The 19,991-nt window shown below is 37.6% G+C and overlaps 1 protein-coding gene across 1 annotated transcript in view; it reads left to right on the forward strand.

Annotated features, from left to right (window-relative positions):
* Positions 1-2,848: 2,848 nt before the first annotated feature.
* The window catches only part of LOC110108421 (MND1-interacting protein 1-like), a 39,014-nt gene continuing 21,871 nt past the window's right edge, over positions 2,849-19,991 (forward strand). The window contains exon 1 of the mRNA XM_020839052.2: positions 2,849-4,523. Coding sequence (XP_020694711.1) covers positions 2,982-4,523 — 1,542 coding nt within the window. The 5' untranslated portion in view covers positions 2,849-2,981. The remainder of the gene's footprint in view (positions 4,524-19,991) is intronic.

Below are 19,991 nucleotides of genomic sequence, written 5' to 3' on the forward strand. Positions count from 1 at the left end.
TGCTGAGGTCTGAGTTAATCAACAAAAATCCTAGCTGTCACATTACATACATGTGCGGCAGCAAAATTAATGCATTCAAGCGATTCTTCGTTAGCTTCAAAGTGTGTATTGACGATTTTATTGTTGGATGTAGATACTTAATTGGGGTTAATACTTGCCCCTTAAATCAAAGTATATTGGCGTACTTTTATCTATAAAATGGTCTCTACACAGTAGCCTTTATTGTTGCTGAATCAGAGTCCAAGAAATCATGGGAATGATTCTTGAGAAACTTGTCGGAAAGTTTTGGTTGTGAAATTGAACATATACCCTTCATATCCGACATGGAGAAGGGTCTTGGTGAAGCTATAAAGCTTATTTTCCCAAATACCAAGCATATAATATGCATGAGACATTTGTGGAAAAATATTAAAAAACTATTTCGCTGTGACGATGGCAACAAGCTTCAGAATTTGGTTTGGATGGCTCTTGGAGAGGTCAACTGTGGCTCTTGGAGAGGTCAACTAGTCCCTCAAGCGGAAGAGTACATCAAAGATATCACAACAAGGAAAGAGCATTTTATAATTCGCCAATCTACTTCAAGCAAAGCTCAAGATGAGGGACTTCATGAAAGGCATGAGGTGGACATAGAAAAGAAGGATTATACTTGTGTATTATGGCAATTAAGTGGTCTAACATGTATACATAGTGCTGCATTCATTGAAGCAAGACAACATATCTTATGGTATACGTATGCTGATGATCACTACTACCTATATAAGTAAGTTACATGCCTTGTTCAATTGCCACTTATGTGTCGACTATTTGTTACATTAGTTGTCTTAAAATGTTATGTTTATTGATTAGATACAAAATGGCATATGATGGTGCAATCTCAACTCTACCTAGGAAGGATCTGTGGGCTGTAGTAAGTGATGGTGAGTTAGTTACAATGCAAACTTCTCTTCGACCGTGTGGCAAACCCAAAAAAAGACGAATTAAGAATTTCTTAGAGATAGGAAAGAAAACAAAACTTGGACACATGTGTAGTGGCTACAACTTATGAGGCCATCATAGAAGCACCTGTAAGAATTCATTAAATGTAGGAGGTGATGAGATTGTTTATGAGATTGTATCTGATAAACAAGTGCCTACTACATTGATTGCTCGGCCAAAATATACGGCGCCCAAGCTGTTAACTGAAATGCAAGCAGTTTTTTGCAGATAACTGGAATGCAACCAGATTTTTGAATTTTTTTTTTGTAGTTTTTTTTTTATTGTTACGTGGTTTATGAGCAGTAGTAGAATTTTTAAAATTACAATTACTTAGTCTTCTGAACACTGCATTTGATACTTTGATTGGTAGCAGTTTTGTTTATTAACTTTGAATTGTTTTCCGCGACTTGCATTCCACAGAATTTGAGTTGCAGATTCGTTTGTGATATTGTGATTCTTACTTCGAAATGTTTATTATGGTAGCAGTTTTGTTTATTGACTTTGAATTGTGATATTGACTTTGAGTTGATGTAGATCATTTGATTGTATTTCGCGGCTTGCATCCCGCAGAATTCTGAAGCATTCTAATTGCTCATTCAATTTCGTTTCATAGTATACTTCTGTAGCATTCTAATTGCCAATATATTCTCTGCTACTCGTTCAAAATTGCTCATTCAATATCCACAACAAACATAATGTTCATTCACAAAAAAAAAAAAAAAACTAATATCACAAACGATAATGCACATTCTATTACATTCAAATGAAAAAGTGAATCAACAATTATAATTACAGCTTGTGAATAGAGATTTCACACCGACTGCTACAATTAAAATTAGGATAATCACGATCACGAACAAGATTTTTATTAGTAAAAGCTCGACTCTAACTGAAACAACTTGAGTTGGGTTGATTTCGACAACTTGTACACTACTATGCAAATTCATATAATTAGACAAATCATTTACTTCATCACACCACTGAAAAAAACTACAGTTGTCTTTCGATCTGTTCCGGACCATCTGTTGAATTTTCTTTCATAACGACGCGATTTGTATGACGTATGTATTGTAGATTACAATTTGCAATGACAATATATTCGATTACTTGGGTTTTTGATTTGCGTCGTCGAGGAGCTCGAACTCATTGTCGAAAACTTTCACGGCTTGAGAAGCAATAAAAATACACCTTCAAAATTAAAATGAAAAGTTTCAGTATCAAATTACAGTTTCACTTAAACATTTAAAATGAAGGGTTAACATTATTCCTGATGCTATATTCAACTTTCATAAGTTCTCCTTTCATTCCCTCATCTATAGTGAACAAACCAGTATGTATCCAAATTTCTGAGGGGCTTCCAACTTCGTGAAGGATCGAACACATAGAGCAATGAAACCGACAATACACACTTTGAAGCTAACAAAGAAGCGAACTTTACTAACGCATTAGTATTGACAGTCGAAAACGCATTGTATTGGAGAAGAAGAACAAAATACAACTAAGGCAAACAACAAAAAAAAAATAATCAAAATCATCATTCACGAAATGGAAAACACGAAAAGCAAATCTTGCCGATCTTCGAACACGACGGAGAAGATGAGAAGATGCGAGGCGAAATGAAGATGCGACGCGTACAAAACCTTCAAACACGATTGAGAAGGCGAGGGTTTGGACGGGAGGGCACTCTCGCGACCAAATGGAAGAAGACGGGCGCGGATAGGGCTTTTAACAAGAGGGCTTATACGGCGTGAAAAAAATAGAATAAAATTGGAGTTTTAAGTGGTATATAACTAAATATAATAGTTTAAATGTTTAATATATATTTTTTATAATTTTAGGTGTTATTCAGTTAAAAATGGCATGTTTTTTTTTTTTGTATGTTTATTAGATCGAAGCGGACCTCCGCAGCGTCGCCCAGTCGTATTCCGGAGTGAAATCCAACTCTCCGAACACTACCGCAAAACCTCCTTAGCTCTGCTCCGTTGCTGATCAGCCGATCAAGTCCGATGGGCGCCAATGCTCGTGAGAAGCCCTCCCGTGCTGGCGCCGTCGGGCGGAAGCGCCACGTCCCCCGTCCGGCGACGGTCTCAATGCTCCCTTCAGACTCCACCGCCCCTAAACTTCTCCCCGGGGGTTTTCCTCCTCCGATCCCCTCCTCTGATCCAGCCCTCGTTGCTTCTTGTAGCTACCCTAGCCTCAAACTCAATCTGGGCCCCTGCTCTAACTCTAGCACTAACCTTTATAATAACGGATTTGATGAATCTGGGTGGGGCTACTGCACCGAGGAGCAGCTCGAGGAGATCGTTATCAATAACCTCGATTGCGTCTACAAGGAAGCTATCTCTCGTTTGGTCTCCGTCGGCTACGATGATGCCCTAGCGCTTCGAGCCGTTCTTTGCAACGGCCATTGCTACGGCGCCTTGGACGCACTCTCCAATATCATGCAGAACGCACTTGCGTACCTCAACACAGAAGCTGCCCACACTGCTGACGACGGGGAACCTCCTGCCGGCGCCTTCTCTGACCTCCGCCACCTCGAGGAGTATTCCCTTGCTGGCCTGGTTTGCCTTCTGCAGCAGATCCGCCCAGATCTCTCCCGGGGTGAGGCCATGTGGTGCCTCCTCATGAGTGGCCTCCAGGTTAGCCGGGCAAGCTCCATTGAGCTCCCTTCCCTCTCGGTTCCCGGTAATTCCCAAGCAGCCAGTGCTGCTGGCACCGCATTCCCCTCTGGTGCCGCTTTCCCGTTCGCCGTGAGTGGAGATTCTGCTGGCACTGAACCAGCTTCTGTCAACTGTACTATCGCTCATCCATCTGAAGGCTTGAAACGTTTTGATTCACCGCCATTACTGAAATCTATTCTGAAACAGCACATTACTGAGTATTGCCCTGAGCTAAAGATACAGGGCAGGCAAACGCAACAGGAGGTGGAGGAAGAGGAAGAGGACCTAGAGCAGTTGGTGCTAAAAAGACTGGAGGCTATGAGAATTGAGGATGAGAAGCATCAAGATAAGGAGGTTCAGGATCAGAAGAAGGAGATGATCATGGACCTTGTTCATCAGATTCGTGAGCTGGAAGGCCAGGTCAAAGAGAGGAAGGAATGGGCTCAGCAGAAAGCAATTCAAGCTGCTCGGAAACTGAGCAGCGACCTCCACGAACTCAGGGTTTTGAGGCTGGAGCGGGAGGAGAACCAGAGGGCTGTGAAGGGGAAGCAGGTGCTGGAGGACTCGACCATGAAGAGGCTTGCAGAGATGGAGAATGCTCTAAAGAAAACTAGCGGGCAGGTGGATCGAGCTAATGCAGCCGTCAAGAAGCTTGAGACTGAGAATGCTGAGATAAGGGCTGAAATGGAGGCATCAAAGCTAAGTGCCTCTGAGTCAGTTACTGCATGTATGGAGGTTACGAAGAGGGAGAAGAAGTGCCTGAAGAAGCTAGTGGCGTGGGAAAAGCAAAAGGAAAAGATGCAAGAGGAGATTGCTGAAAAGAGGAAGAAGACTGTGCTGGTCCAGCAGCAGTTGGCTGAAGTGCAGGAGGCTACAAAACAAGCTGAGGTGAGTGTGGTAATTTTACGTCATCTATATTTTAAACAAATAATGACGATTACCTTATATGTAAAGACTTTACATCTTGTTTTCACCAAATCAAATAGAAACATGCCTTATTCGTGGAAACCCGTACGGTCCCATTGTTTTTTTTAAGTTTAGGCTCCTGACCTAATCATCTGAATCAAGGTTTAAAATTGCGTAACTGCGCCTCGAGGCGGTTTTCGTCCGTGAGGCGAGGCGTAAGCCTCGAGGCGGTCTGAGGCGTAAGCCTCACGAACACAGAATTGCGTAAATGAAAAATTAAGGATTTTAGCAGGAAAATAATAGCAATATTGGAAAATAAGAAAGTAGATGCAATAAAATTATGTCCCAAAGTACAAAATCACAAAATATCAGTTTAACAAAACTCCCAAAATACAAAAAACATATAAAATGAAATCATATCCCATCACTAAATGGGTCTTCAAGTGAATCTTCTTCTCCAATTGTATCTATGAATGCCATGTCATCTTCATCTTCAACATGACTATCTTTTCTCTTCCCTGTTCATTAAAAGAAAAGATTATTAGCATAATAATTGGATGAACCACTCATTATCAGGCAGACTGGCAGAGAACATATACCTTTACTTGCAGAGCTAGTAGATGTGTGTGGTGTGGTACTAGTGGATGTACCCGTTTGATCTGCTTCGTCCCTCAATACATCCACATTTATATCTTCTACCTGTAAGTCTGATAATGACAAATCTGCCTCATCATCTATGAACCACTCATTATCAGACGACAGATCATCACACACCAACGAGTCCTCATCATCTTTCAACCCCTTATTCCTCAACCTCCTATCTCTTAACCTCTTGTTGTGCATTATGTGTACGAGGGAGTTCATTCTGAGTGTAGATAGTCGATTTCTTCTCTTTGTTTGCACTTGACTATATGTACTCCAATTTCGCTCACACCCAGAAGAAGAACAAGTGAGGCCCAACACTCTCACAGCAAAACTCTGTAGCTCAGGGGTGGAATCACCAAATTGGATCCACCATTCAACTGTTTTCAAGAATAACCAAAAAGTAAAAAAAAATACCTAAAATCCTTTGTGGACTTCTCCTACAAGGCGGCCGGACACTTCAACTTCGCCGGAGAGAGGCGGCGCCGGCGGGAGAGGCGGCGGGAAGGTTGGCCGAGCGGACGGGGGGCTCTGGATTTCGTGACCTGGAGCAAACGCGCGGAAAATATCGGGTTGAATCCTGAGCCGATCGGGTGTGGGGGAAAGGGAGGAAAAATTTTAAGTAGGTGGGCCCTTTGGCTGAGGCGTACGCCTCTCTCAAAATTGCGCAATTGCGCAACAGAGGCGCGCCTCAGCCTACGTGAGGCGTACGCCTCACCACAGCCCGCAATTGCGCACGCCTTGAGGCGTTTTTTGCAAGAATTGCGCAGAGGCGCGCCTCTTATTGCGCAATTTTAAACAGTGATATGAATTTTGAGGATCTTTGATTACTTTCATCTTTACTGGTGAAATGATTGTTTTTTTTTTCATTTCTTAACCATCAACTGAAGCAATTAATATCCTTGATATGACATCATTAGGCCAATAATGTTGCAGAATTGTTTCATCTAGGATTCAGAATTGACAAAAGGGATTTTGATGCCTTCTTCCAATGGGTTTGCTTTTGAACCAAATTTGGGAGGGTGTTGAGTAATCTTCACAAAGCTTTTCTTGTTATAATTATTTGAGCAATGAAGATTTTAGGGAGGGTTTAAATTGATGCCGGTTTACTTACTAAATAGTAAGTGATGGAGTAATTATGGTAGATTTGATAGAATTTTTAGGACTCTTTGAAAGGTTGTAAATAATTTGCCGAGTGTAGTTTAAATGGATTATATGGTCAACTCAAAAGGAAATAGAATGAAATGAAAAGTAAGGAAATAGAGGAAGCCCAAGGAGGAAAACTTCGAGAGATTAATTTGAAATTTAGAACTTATATGAATTTCTAATCTAACGTAGGATAGGGAGGGAGGGTATGGATTTTGTAATCAAAATTCTTGTGGGCTAGATATTCTCTCGTATGCATAATAGTGAGAATTAACAATCTCTTAACAATATAATTCCTTAAAAAGAATTTTAAATATGTCTTTGATATGGTGTAACAATAGAGATTAGAATTTTTTTTTGAATAAAATGCCGATAGCATTAAAAGAAATGAAGAAAATACCTAGATACAAACTACTAGGTGATAGAATCGCTATTACCCTCCTCCTTCAATAAGGAAATGAATGTAGGAGGAATCTTATTACAAGAAAGATCATCCCAATAAAAATCACCTTCTAATGCTAAGTTAGCACAGCAATATGCTAACTTATTACAATTGCTATAAGTAAAATGAAATATAAATGAACCAAAATCTTTAAGGAATGATAGGTCTTCAAATTCACCTTTGCTATTATTCCAATATGCTCTTTCAACCGAAGTTTGAAGATATTTGATGACATTTAAATTATCTCCCTCTATTATTAATCCTTTAGTTTCCATCATCCATTCTTTAATAACCACCTTCAAGTATCGAAAAGCAGCAAGTTCCAAAGCTCCTATACCCCAATGAGTGCATTTCAATCCAAAAGTTGAAAGAAACATTCCCTTGTGATCTCTAAATACACCACCAATACATGCTTCATAGGATTGTAAAAGAGCTGCGTCAAGATTCACTTTAGTCCAATTGGGAAGTGGAGGGTGCCAAGAAGAGCAATTCAGCCGAAGCTGGTTAGCACCCTAGATTTTCGAAATTAGATTAAACTTTAAAGCATTAGAGGCTATTCTGATAGCATTTTATACAATGAATCCCAATTCGAATTCTTCATCTCCATGCTTTAATCGATTCCTACTTTTCCAAGAAACAAACACCATTGAACAATATAAATTCCCAATAAACTTATTGCCTCCCGATAAAGATTCGAGCTCTGCTATACAATCAGTAAATGAAGAAACCGTTGGAACATTGAATCCCCATTCATTCAATTTAGCTGTAACCATATGAATCAAAGAACAATTTGCTACCACATGATTTATATTTTCTACTACCAAACAACCCTTAGGAAAAGATTTGTTATTCACTATTCTTCTATAAAATAAAAAATCATTGGTAGGTATGGCATTGTTAAACACACGCCACCAGAAACATTCCACCTGGGGTGATAACTATAGCTTTTTTAACCATCTACTGTACTCCTTCTCTTCGTAATTCCTGTTATTCACAGCCACCATAGCCGAGAGAGTTCTACCAGATAGTTTGAGCATAAGCTCTAATTGATCATGAGAAATGTTAGGAATGATTTGAATTTGAGTTATGTTGTCAACCAAACTCTGTCCAAACCATCTATGTAACTTCATTACATTCCATCTCTCCTCTGTAATGAAATCCCGCAGCTTCGGAAATTCATCCTCTTCAACAACAATAAAGGTCGGCCATCTGTCTAGACCTTTATCTAAGATCCATGCATCTTTCATAATGTCAACTGAAGAGCTTGAGGCGATCCTCCACCTAACCATTAGTTTAAGGAATTCCATTCCGTTCATGAGAATTTTCCATGTAACCGAGTTGTTTCTTCTATAATCAGCGTTCTAGATATCGCCATATTTTGCTTTAATTGATATGTTTAACAAAAAACCATAATTATTAAAAAAACTCCATGCAAAATTACCTTTAAGTGGTCCTGAAATGAATTCAACTGGATGCAGCCCTCTTCCACCGTTAGAAACAGGTTTGCAAAGCTCGAACTAAGACATATAATGCATACCATGATCACCTCCATGCTTATTCCATATAAAATCTCTACAAAGTTTATCAATACTCCTTAAAATGCTCAAAGGCACCAAGCTAGGAATGAGAAGCAAAAATACTAGAATGGATTGTAATACAGATTTAACAAGCACAAATTTTCCTGGTAACGAAATAAGCTTGTTACCCTAAACACTAAGCTTACAGAAAATTTTCTCCAGGATATTCAAGAAATTCGAAGACATCAACCTTCTCAATGCCTTTTTAATCCTAAGATAATTCATCTCCTTTAACTCCTTGAATTTTAGAAGATTCAGAATTTGTCTTTTAGATCTCCATCCCACCATCTTATCGAACATAATACTGGATTTATCATTGTTTACTACTTGACCCGTCCATAAGCAGTAGTTAGAAATGATTTTCCTGATTTTCCTCACATGGTTGAGATTAGCTTCAGAGAACATTATGACATCATCAGCATACATCAAATGATTTATTCCTGGAGCATTTGGAGTTGCTTTTATACCCACATCATTCCCTTTGCTATGAAACTCATTGGATAATAATTGAGAGCAGAGAATAAATAAATACGGAGATAGCGGGCACCCTTGTCGAAATCCGCTTTTAGCCTCAATCCAATCCGACTTTTTACCATTAGAGATAATTGAAAATTTGGGATCCATAACACATTCCAATTAGGATTAAAAAATCTTAGAGAAAAACCAAAATAATTCAAAACTTGCTTAAGGGTTGACCAAGCCATACTATCATAGGCTTGTTCCATATCAATTTTAATTACCAACCCTTTTTTAGATTTAGAAAATCTAAATTTGTTGAACAATTCATGAACAAGCAAAATATTGTCTGATAAAGTTCTTCCTTTTATGAATGCCACTTGCTCCTCCGAAACAATTTTATGAATAACTTTCATTAGTCTATTTAATAGGATTTTAGCAACCATATTATAAATAGACAAACACAAACTGATCGGACGATAATGATAAGGAATGATAGGATTTTTAACCTTAGGAATCAGAACCACCGTCTCTTTCCATTTAAAATTCATTTTACCATGTCTAAAAAAATGCAGAATAGCCAGCCATACATCCTGACTAATGACCTTCCAATAATGCTTTAAGAAAGAGTAAGATATACCATCGATACCAGGGGAAATGTTCGTGCCTAGCTCCTTAGCACATTTTCCACTTCTTGGTAGGATAAATCAGCCTCCATGCTCCGAGACTCCTCAATGCTTAATTTGAAAAGAGAATGAGGCCATCCAGTCAGCTTACAATCCCTCCTCCTCCATTTGTTGTTAAAGAAGTTCAATAAAGTCTCTTCAATTTTAGACCGAGTATCCACAATGTTACCTTGTTCATCTTCAATTGATAAATAAAATTTGAATTCCTTCGGCAATTTGATGCAGCATGAAAGAACTTAGAATTTTTATCTCCATCACTCCACCACTTTACTTTAGCCCTCTGCCTCGACCAAGTGTTAAGCCAAGCCAGTGTAACATTCAGCTCATTCACCTTGGACCGAAGAAGCAGCAGTTTTACCTCAGACAGACCGTTGCCATTCGCCTCTTCCAATTGAAGGTCAGCCACTTCTTTCTTCAATTTTTCCTTCAAACCTGACAAATCCTCCATTTTGGCTCTACTCCAATAATGCAATGCCTTTAAACTTTTATAAAACTTTAAATTTAGTTTCTCCATCGGATCACCAACATAAGTTTTATTCTAGATTTTTTGAACAATTGCTGCAGATGCCGGGTAGGATACCCAGACATCTTCGAACCTTCGCAAATATTCCACTTTCTCCACAGGATTGAAGATCTTCAAACTAATCGGGCAATGATCCGATGCTATCCTTGTCAAATGCCTAGTTGAAGCTTGGTGAATTAATTGAAGAGCTTTAGTATTTAACAGACACCTGTCTAATCACTCCAAAATTCTAGCACTTCCACTTTTATTGTTACTCCAAGTATACTTTGGTTCAACAAATCCCACATCATGATAATCGTTAAGATTCTTAAAGGATTTCATCTCTTGAGGTTCAAGGAAAAATTTAAATTTTTTCCCTCCTCTTTTTTTGTCTTGTGATAAAATGCAATTAACATCACCCCCTAAGATAGAGGGAAGATTTGAACTAGAAAAGGATCCCAAAAACTCCCATAAATGCCTCCTTTTATATAAATTACTATCGTCATAAACCGTAGAAATCAGCCAATTAGAATTATTCTTCAAATATCTCAGCTCCCCAGTTACACACTGGGAATAACTCTTCAAAACTGAGAAAGTAGACAAGTCAGACCTCCACATTGTCATAATACACCCTAATTGACCACTTGACGGGTAAATGAAAACATCCCAATTGTTTCCCAAAATTTTACACACCTCTTCCTTTTAAGTCGAAGAAATCTTCGTTTCAACTATGCCAATAAAAAACACATCCCAATCTTTTACAACCTCTTTCAAATAAACTGAGGCCTCCCTCTTGTTTGCCCCCCTACAATTCCAAAAATAATGGAACTCATTTAACCACCGAGGGGGAAGGACCCCTGATCCTCCTCTTGTTCGAGCCTTCATTCTTCCTACTTCCATGGAAGAACTTACAGGACCCAGAGATTTAATTTCCTTACTCAATTTGGTTTTAGAATTCCCTGAAATAGATGCAACAACTCCTCCCTCTGCCTCAGAATTTTCCTCCTGAAGATTTGCTTGAACTGCCACAGAATTATTCAAACAATCCTCTTCACAAGCAGTCACCCCCAGTTCTCCTTCTTCCAGTCCAGAATTTCCTTTCTTAATCTCATCTCTGAGATTAACACCGTCCTCAATCTCTTCCAGCCACTTGAACATATTGCTTTCAGAAACCTGTAGTGTTTCCATCTTTTGAACCTTTTCATTAACTTCAACCGGATCACATTGAATTGTCTCTTGCTTAGCTTCCAGGATACTTACATCCAAACCATCAGAAATATTAGAAGCTGGTTCTAGAGCAACAACCTCCACTCCAGCATCTTTATTACTCGCATCACAATTCTGTTTTGGAATTTTCTCTCGATCCATACCAGCCTTAGGCACATAAACAAGCTTCTTTTGAGTCACTTTGGTCTTCCTCTTCCTTCTATAATTAACATGGATCCATGGTCCATAGTTATCTGATTCTTCCATTGCTATATCCTTCACCTCCGAGCTTCTACTTCCAGAAGTAGTTTTAGCACGAACACTATTCTAACCATTGATTTTGTCCTCCCCCTTCTTGATTTTACAATCATTGATCAAGTGACCAACTCTTCCACATTTATAACAAAAGGATGAAATCTTCTCATACTCCACCTTTTGAAAGAACCTTCCATCTAGCCCATCCACCCAAACTCCCAAAGGCAATTGTTTGTCCAATTCCACACGGACTCATACCCTTGCGAGTTCGCGTCTTCCCCATTGAAACATATTACCATCAATTATAAGCGGCGTACCAACCAGCGAGGCAATCCTTGAAACATTGATCTCATGATCTCATCCCAACAATACAAGGGAAGATTAGGCATTCTTATCCAAATTGGAGAAGAAAGACCCTTCAATGAAGTTGGAGAAAAATGTGTGGACCATTTATCCAATCCCACAATGTGTCCATTAACGAACCAAGGTCCTCCCAATAAAACATTCTCCATGGCTTCTAATGAATTGAAAGAACATAGGATCCATCCTAAACCAAGAACAATCATATCGAATCTCCCAATGTGTAGCCATTGACGCCTCAACTCAGCACCTATTAGATTAATAGGGAGCTCATGACCAAAAACCTTAACCACCACCGAAAACTGTAGCTTTTCAGAGTTTGATAGAACATTAGGTTCATGCAACTTCACAGCTATTCCATCTTTTGACATAAATGAACCAGTTTCAACCAGTTTTATTTTAATGTGAGGACGCTTTGCCCAAGGATTTGCATGAAACTCAGCATTTCCTTGACTAGCCACCTCTGGATTGTCTTTACAAGCAAAGTCACGAACAGTTGTCGTGTTTTCCCTATTATTCTGGACTGAAGGGACTCCTTCCAGTGATTCCACAAGTCTAGACAACACATTGCCAAATTTGTTCATAATCAGGTTCATACCCGCTGAAGACGAAGCTTCTCATTCAATTTGTCTTGAGTTACCAGAAGAACGAGGAGTCTTTGCTTCAGCATTGTCGATCACTTGCTTTCCTTTCCCAACATATTGCTCCGATGCTTTAACTGGAATCTCCGAAGGTTCTCTAATCACCAGAGGATGAAATCCATCACGATCTTCCTTGCGAACATGCAGTTGATTGTTGAGGATCATCGGACTAGACAGTCCAATAGCTTTCTGGTCACCGGAGACGGTGACCGAAGAGCTAACCGGCATATCCGGAAAACCCGCCAAATGACGAGGAAGAAGAAATTCGAAATTTTCTCACCGAAATCCTGGACTTTCTCTCTCTACTTTCTCCTCCTAGCACACACTTTTCATTCGGGGTTATGAATATTACAATAGAGATTAGAATTGACTTTATCTTTCTTACTGAATAAGGAGATACTCAAGAGATCCATATGCATTTTTATTGCAAAATAAATAAATAAATAAAAATAATATAACTTGTTTCTCCACTATGAATGATCTTTTGTAATATTCATAACATCCCAGCTTCCACATTTTTTGCTCGCAAGGTCTCCTCAACGGCTCTCGTGCAGTCTTATCATCTATGATCTCCACATTACATAATTACAACTCTTCCTGTTGCTATTTTCTCTGTCTCTCATCTCTCATTCTCTCTCCGTGTCTGGCATTTCCCACAAGTACTCACCTCTCTCTTACATTTCTCTCTCTTACTCTTTTGTCCATCCCTCCCAATTTTGCCAGGTATTATCCCTTGTTTGCTTTTGTTGATTCTTTCCTGCTCCAACACCAAGTCGTGTGACTACATGCCATCTCACCCATAACCCCATAACACATATTCCCTTTCGTGCAACACAAATCATTGGTTTTCTTGATTCCCGAACACAACTTGAACTAGCTTTCCCTTGTTCTCTCTTAACTCCTTTCTCGCAAAGTATGATCTGCAACACCATAACTCTTATGTTCATGTCTCTGTCACTCTGTTCCATCTAAATTTAGTGACGTCAAGCTCTACCTCCTTAAGTTTGATGACCCTACACTCGACAACTTTGAGCTCAAAGATTTATTTTTGCATAAATACATGTATAATTTTGATTGTCTCTCACAAAAATTCTCTCGCTTTCAAATATAAGTGAATCATTAAAGAGTCATTGATCTTTGATTTTGTTAAATTGAAGACCCTCCGATATTATTAATTTTTTTACATGAAGTGCCTCATCTTTATTGAAATTTGGTCCAAATAAAGGGAATGATTTATTGTTTGCGAATTACTTTGCTTGGTCGAAACAATATAGGTGAATAATTGAAGAGCCATTGATTTTTGGTTTGATTAAATTGAAAACCTTTTGTCATTAATCTTTGATCAGAGCAGATTTTGAAGACCGTCCCATCCGTTGTTGATCTTTGGTTCGACACATCTCTCGTCCCCCATTAATCTTTGGTTTAGATAAATGGACTAACAATTATGCATGATCAAAGTTCAATAATGATTCTCAAAGCATTGTTGGATCTTTGTTGAAGGCCTTGCATCGTCGATCTTTGTTCTAACTAGATTTTAATAGCCAACCATCTTTTATTTTTTTAATTTATTTTAATGGCCAACTATCTATTATTGATTTTTTTTGTTCATCCTACCGCCTTAATTGATCTTTGATTGAAATGTAGGAGTGATTACTTCTTTGCCAATGAATATGCCTGATTAAAAGTTTAACAATGACTTTTGAACCATTGTTGACTGATTGCCATTATGATGGTTGACCAAATTTAAGCTCATGAATGCATTCATGCTCTTTAACAATTCATTAGAGGGGAGTCAAACGTCGCTATCATTCTCATAAGCACCTTATAAAATAAGAAAGGAAAAATAGAAAAAACACAAAATAATAATAATAATAATAATTTTAAATAGCTTAAAAGAATGAGAGTTAGCTGTCAAAGAGCCATTGATCTTTTGTTTCATCCAAATAGAATGCTCATTAATCGTTGGTTTGACTAGATGTTCAAGACCACCCCTTCAGCATTGAACTTTGTTTTGGCATGAGGTATTTGCTCCCTCTGTTGATCTTTGGTCTGAATATAATGAGTTATTTTTTTATTTCAAGAAAATGTGTCAGGCTAAAACTCATCAATAGATTTATGTTGTCGTCTAAAGGAGGTTGACATAGACAACTAGAGGGGCGCCTCAATGCAATTCCACCCCGTAATGCATCGAGGAGGATGCTTCAAACCTACTCTGTGAGGTGTACGCCTCAAACTTTTATTTGGTCCAATGATCGGACGTAGAGCTATGTTCGGCCAGCACTGAGATGGCGCCACGTAGCATGCACAAAACCACGTATTTGTCGATTTTGCTTGGCAATAACGAGAAATACCATTATGTGAAGACAAATACCGAGCATTATCGAGTAATACCGAGCAATACAGAGCAATAGAAAAACTCGGTATTACTCGGTATTGCTCGGTATTACTCGGTATTGGTCTTCACAGAGCGGTATTTCTCGTTATTGCCAAGCAATACCTAGCAATACCGAGCAAATACCGAGTAACTCAGTGGTGACCGAACGTAATAATTGTACTCGGTAGAGCTACGTCCGGTCACCGGACGTAATAATTGTTCCAAATCTACAGAGGCACGTGCCTCACTTCCATGAGGCTTTTGCCTCCAAAATAAAGAGTAAATAAATTATTTAAAACCTAAATCTATTGTTGAGTGGCGTTCTATACCTTATTTTGATCCTTTCGTTCTTGTTGTTCGACTTCGTCTACTGCACTGCACGTAAGATAGAGTTTTAAACAATTGCTAAAGCTTCTTCGCCTTCTTAGATGACATTCCATGTTTGATTGGAAGTCAGGATAGCTCGACAATGTGCCCTGTTGGATTAAAAGTCAAGAACATTTGATGACGTTCTTCCTGTTTGATCAGAAGTAACTACGGGAGTTTGCTCGTTGCGGTAGTTTCTCCCCTTTCTGGTGTTTTGTCGATCAAGTAGGTATACTACTGTTCTTGTGTTTAGTTGATAGAGAGAGTTCAATAAATCTTGAGCTAAGAAAATTATTATCTAGAAAGCATGCGTATTTTAATCAAATTCCCTTGTTTTTATGACTAATCTGCTGAGAAGATTTATTCTGCTCCTTGGACATTTTAGAAAACTGGTTTATAAGTATTTCTTACACATGGAATGTTATTTCGGCCAAAAAAATTCAGATAGATTATCATTTTACTTTAAAAAAGGAAGTATTTTCGTGCAGTCGCTCATGCAAAGCTTCATCGTTATTCTAAATTTTTAGACCAAATTACGCTATGTTGTTTGTATAAGAACTATTCATAAGTATCTAAATTTCTTTTGTGCAACAACATAAACTTAATTAGATAGAAAGCTAAGTCAAAATCAACTCAAATTAAGCTTCTTAACTGTCTGACAATTCGATATTGCCAACTCAAAGAAAGGCTTTCAATTACAACAGAAACCCTTCCCAGTGATTCTAATGATTATCAGCGGAGCTATATTTATTCAAGTTGAAATAATTATCGGAATAAAAAAGAATATGAATTACAGGAATGGGTTTATTTCATCTATAAATCAAGAATATAAGTGCACAACACATTAATTAGCATTGTTCATCGGTTCATCCTTGAAACTTGCTGCCTTGGTGGAAGGCAAAGTAGACACTGGACATTGGAACAGAAATCAGCAAGGAATAGTAGGTTGTAATGTCTGAATAAGGAAAAAGGCATAAACTTCTTTCCACCAACAACAAAAGGGAAAGAAAGAAATATATATTTTAAGAATAACAATGTTTCTTACAAATCAATGACCGATACAGAATTTACAAGGGGAAAAATGATGTCATGCTATACACAAAATTAAGAAACCATTGTCTTTGCATGAAGAAACAATAGCTGGATGGCTTGGTGACATGTTGAGAAAATTTTCAAAGAAAGAAATACTTGGGCCTGCATCAACAAGATTTATCACCGCTTATTTGACTCTGCAGAGTATATTGGATGCTAGACAACCTTTGGAGTATATGTTTATCTCTACATAATGGTTGAGTTTTGCTTGGGTAAAGTAATATGAGGGAAAATAAGTTAGGAAGATTATTCTAAATGATAGATTTTGACAAAGTATCATGTATGCAATTACAACTACTCAGCAACTAGTACAAGTTCTTAGGATGGTGGATGCCGGAAAGAAATCTATTATGAGCTTCATATACAATGCTATGGACGAAGCAAAAGAAATGATTGCCCAAAATTTAAGAGGCAAAAAGGGAAGCTATAGAGAAATTTAGAATATTATTAATGATAGGTAAAAGTTACAGTTTCAGCGACACTTGCATTCTGTAAGTTATTATTTGACCCATCAATATCAATATACAAAGAATATGTCTATAAATCCTTAGATAAAATTATGATTATATTAATGTATGGATAGACTCATAGTTTATTCAACTGAAAAATCAAATGCTAACATGCAATTGATATCATTTAGGAATAAAGATGATTTTTTTGAGTTGCAACAGGAAAATGATATTTTTTTAAAGCAATCTCGAGGTAATTTAATTTGTTGCATTGCTGTATTATATACTCATTTATCTAAAAGCCATTTTTATGAATACTAACTATACTCATTTATGTAAATCTTAGTTGAGTATGGATTTAATTGGTGATCACACTCTAAAATTGTAGTGTTTCTCTGCGAAGATTTTGAGATTAATGTGCTCTTCATTTGGATGTAAACACAATTGGAGTACATACAACTACGTGCATATAATGAGGAGAGATCATTTGAAAATCATAAGGATGAATTCCTTAGTATTTATTATGTATAATTTGAAAATCATAAGGATGAATTCCTTAGTATGTATTATGTATAATAAGAGACTTAAAGATAGGAACTTAAAGAAGAAAGGGTTGAAAGATGATGTAGATCCTCTGATTTGTGAGGATATGGCATCATATGACGAGTGATTCGTAGATGATGAAGTGGTGGTTACACCATCTGAATTATGAGAGGAAGATCTGAATATTGATTTCTTTGATGGTGATAGAAATAGAGCATCTACATCCACCATAACCCAAACAAAAAAAGAACAAACCAAAAAATGTATATAAAAAATAGTTTCTTTAGAATTTATTTATCTTAAAATATTACTCATCTTTATATTGATGAAAAATATTTAGGGAAGAGAAAAATAACTTATATAGAGGAAGAAGCAGATTGAGAGGCATTGGAATGCACAAGTGATGAGGCAGGGGAGAGAGCAGTTCATTATGACGATGATTCAAATGAAGACCCCTTAGTGATGATAATCCTGATAACTTCTGATTTGCTATGCCATTACTATTTCTTTGTTGAATTAAATATTTATAAACAGGATTTCTAAACATCATTAGAAAATTAATTAACTTGAACCTAATCAACTTTAAAGAAAACTTTTCACAAGTCCTCACTTCAAATTGAGAAGACTTATGAAGGGGTTAGCTTATTTTGAACAATCAAATATCTCACAACTCTACTAGGGATAACTTCTCTTTTCATCTTGGAAGCATTGCTCAAACTTAACTAGAATATCAAGGGCATTATCAAATGATGCAGTCTCCACTCATTTCAAGTTGCTTAATTATGAGAAACCAGAGGACAGAAAATGCTCTCCTGCAATTAAGCTCCTAAGACTTCACAAGTTAGGTCTAGCTTTTTAGCAAACTCTAGAAATTACCATCTTCACTCAAAATGTCTTTAATGTGCTTTGTTGGATTTAAAGGGAAGTCTAAAGGTTGTTCATAAATAATGTTTTCGAAGGTAGTCAAGCAATTTCTCATAAGCTATAGAAGAGGAAGGAGACCCTCTTATTCACTATCTATAAGGCCTATTTAGGGAAGAATTATTCTGTGTAGAGTCGGGATGTAGCTCTATGTCCGGACTCCAATGAAAATTCGTGACAAGTGTATTGCACACGTGGATATTCGTTTGTGTTTTTATGTCTTGTCAGCCCAACCGACCTTAAAAAATTGAGTTTTGCGGGAAGATAAAAGGCCTCTCAGCCGATTCAATTTTTCAACTGCTCTTCATTTTCGACATTCTCTTCTCTTCTTGCATCTTCATGCATTCCAGCTTTCGGAATCAGGCGCGAATGGCTTCACCGTCGAAAAAAGGTTAGTCTGTAATTTTTTTTTTTCGTTTATTCATCCCCATTTAAAATTTACACTTAAAATTTACGTTTAGGGATAAGGGTAGCCCGTGAGAAGTTAATGCGTATAACTGTTATTCACAAAACTATGTAAAAGTTGCATTTTATCTGCATATGAACTGCGCACCAACTACAAAAATTGCATATCTGTGTATGAACTATATAATAGCTTCCTAATAACTAGTTCGTGTATCGAATTCTTCCATTTTTGTAAGATTATGCTGCAAAGTTAACAAATTTCATATCACGGTTAAGGTTTACTGCAATTTATAGTTATTGTGTAATATATGCGTATTGTTTGTCTATTTGTTACATAGTTTATGCATATTTTCTACATAGTTTATGCGTATTTTCTACATAGTTTCCGGGTATTTTTAGCATATTTTTTGCTAATTTACTGTGTAATTTTCTGCTTATATATTGCATAATTTTTTGTGATTTTTGTAGTATGTTCGTCCTATTATTTACAAATGTTATGTATCAACATACCGAAATATATGTGATCACTTTGTGGAGGTAATGAACCAAGAAGTCGAGGACTCATTTAGGAGGTTAAACATCTTCTAAGTTCATAAGTTCCCTACTCTCAAACAAAATGTTCTACTGATCTACCAGCTCATCAGCAGCTGGGATATTTACCGATAATGTTTTATAATCAAGGGTCATGCGTTACATTTCTCATTAGATGAAGTCACCCAACTTATAGGACTCTCTAATAGAGGTCAGGAACTCTCTTGGTTTAGCTTGTCACTTACAGGAGTCTCGACAAAAGACACTAAGATTGAGATGCAGGAGTTGAATAGATCAACCCCACCATCCACTATGATAACAACCAAGGTTTAAAATTGCGTAAATAAGCCTCGAGGCGTTTTTCGTCCGTGAGGCGAGGCGTAAGCCTCGAGGCGGTGTGAGGCGTAAGCCTCACCGACGAAGAATTGCGTAAATGAGAATTTAAGGGTTTTAGCAAGTAAAAAATAGTAAAATTCTATCATACAATAAAAACATCTAAATGACAATTAAAATTAGGGGAAAGTAAGAAAATAAATGCAATAAAATCATGTCCCAAAGTACAAAACCACAAAATATGAGTCTATCAAAACTCCCAAAGTACAATTAAGAAAGAACATATATAATCCAATCATGTCCCATCACTAAATGGGTTTTCAAGGGAATCTCTCACCCCTTCCTCCTCTCCTATAGAGTCCAATGTCTTCCAATCAAAGCATGCACTCATGAACAAGTAGACTAACACTAACAACTATTACCGAGCATGTTCCTTAGCAGTACCGAGCATGTGCCTAGCAGTACCGAGCAAATACCTAGCTGTACCGAGCATATACTGAGCGGTACCGAGCATGTACCTAGC

Source organism: Dendrobium catenatum, unplaced genomic scaffold (genome assembly GCF_001605985.2).
Source record: "Dendrobium catenatum unplaced genomic scaffold, ASM160598v2 fragScaff_scaffold_1221, whole genome shotgun sequence".
Classification (NCBI taxonomy): Eukaryota; Viridiplantae; Streptophyta; class Magnoliopsida; order Asparagales; family Orchidaceae; genus Dendrobium; species Dendrobium catenatum.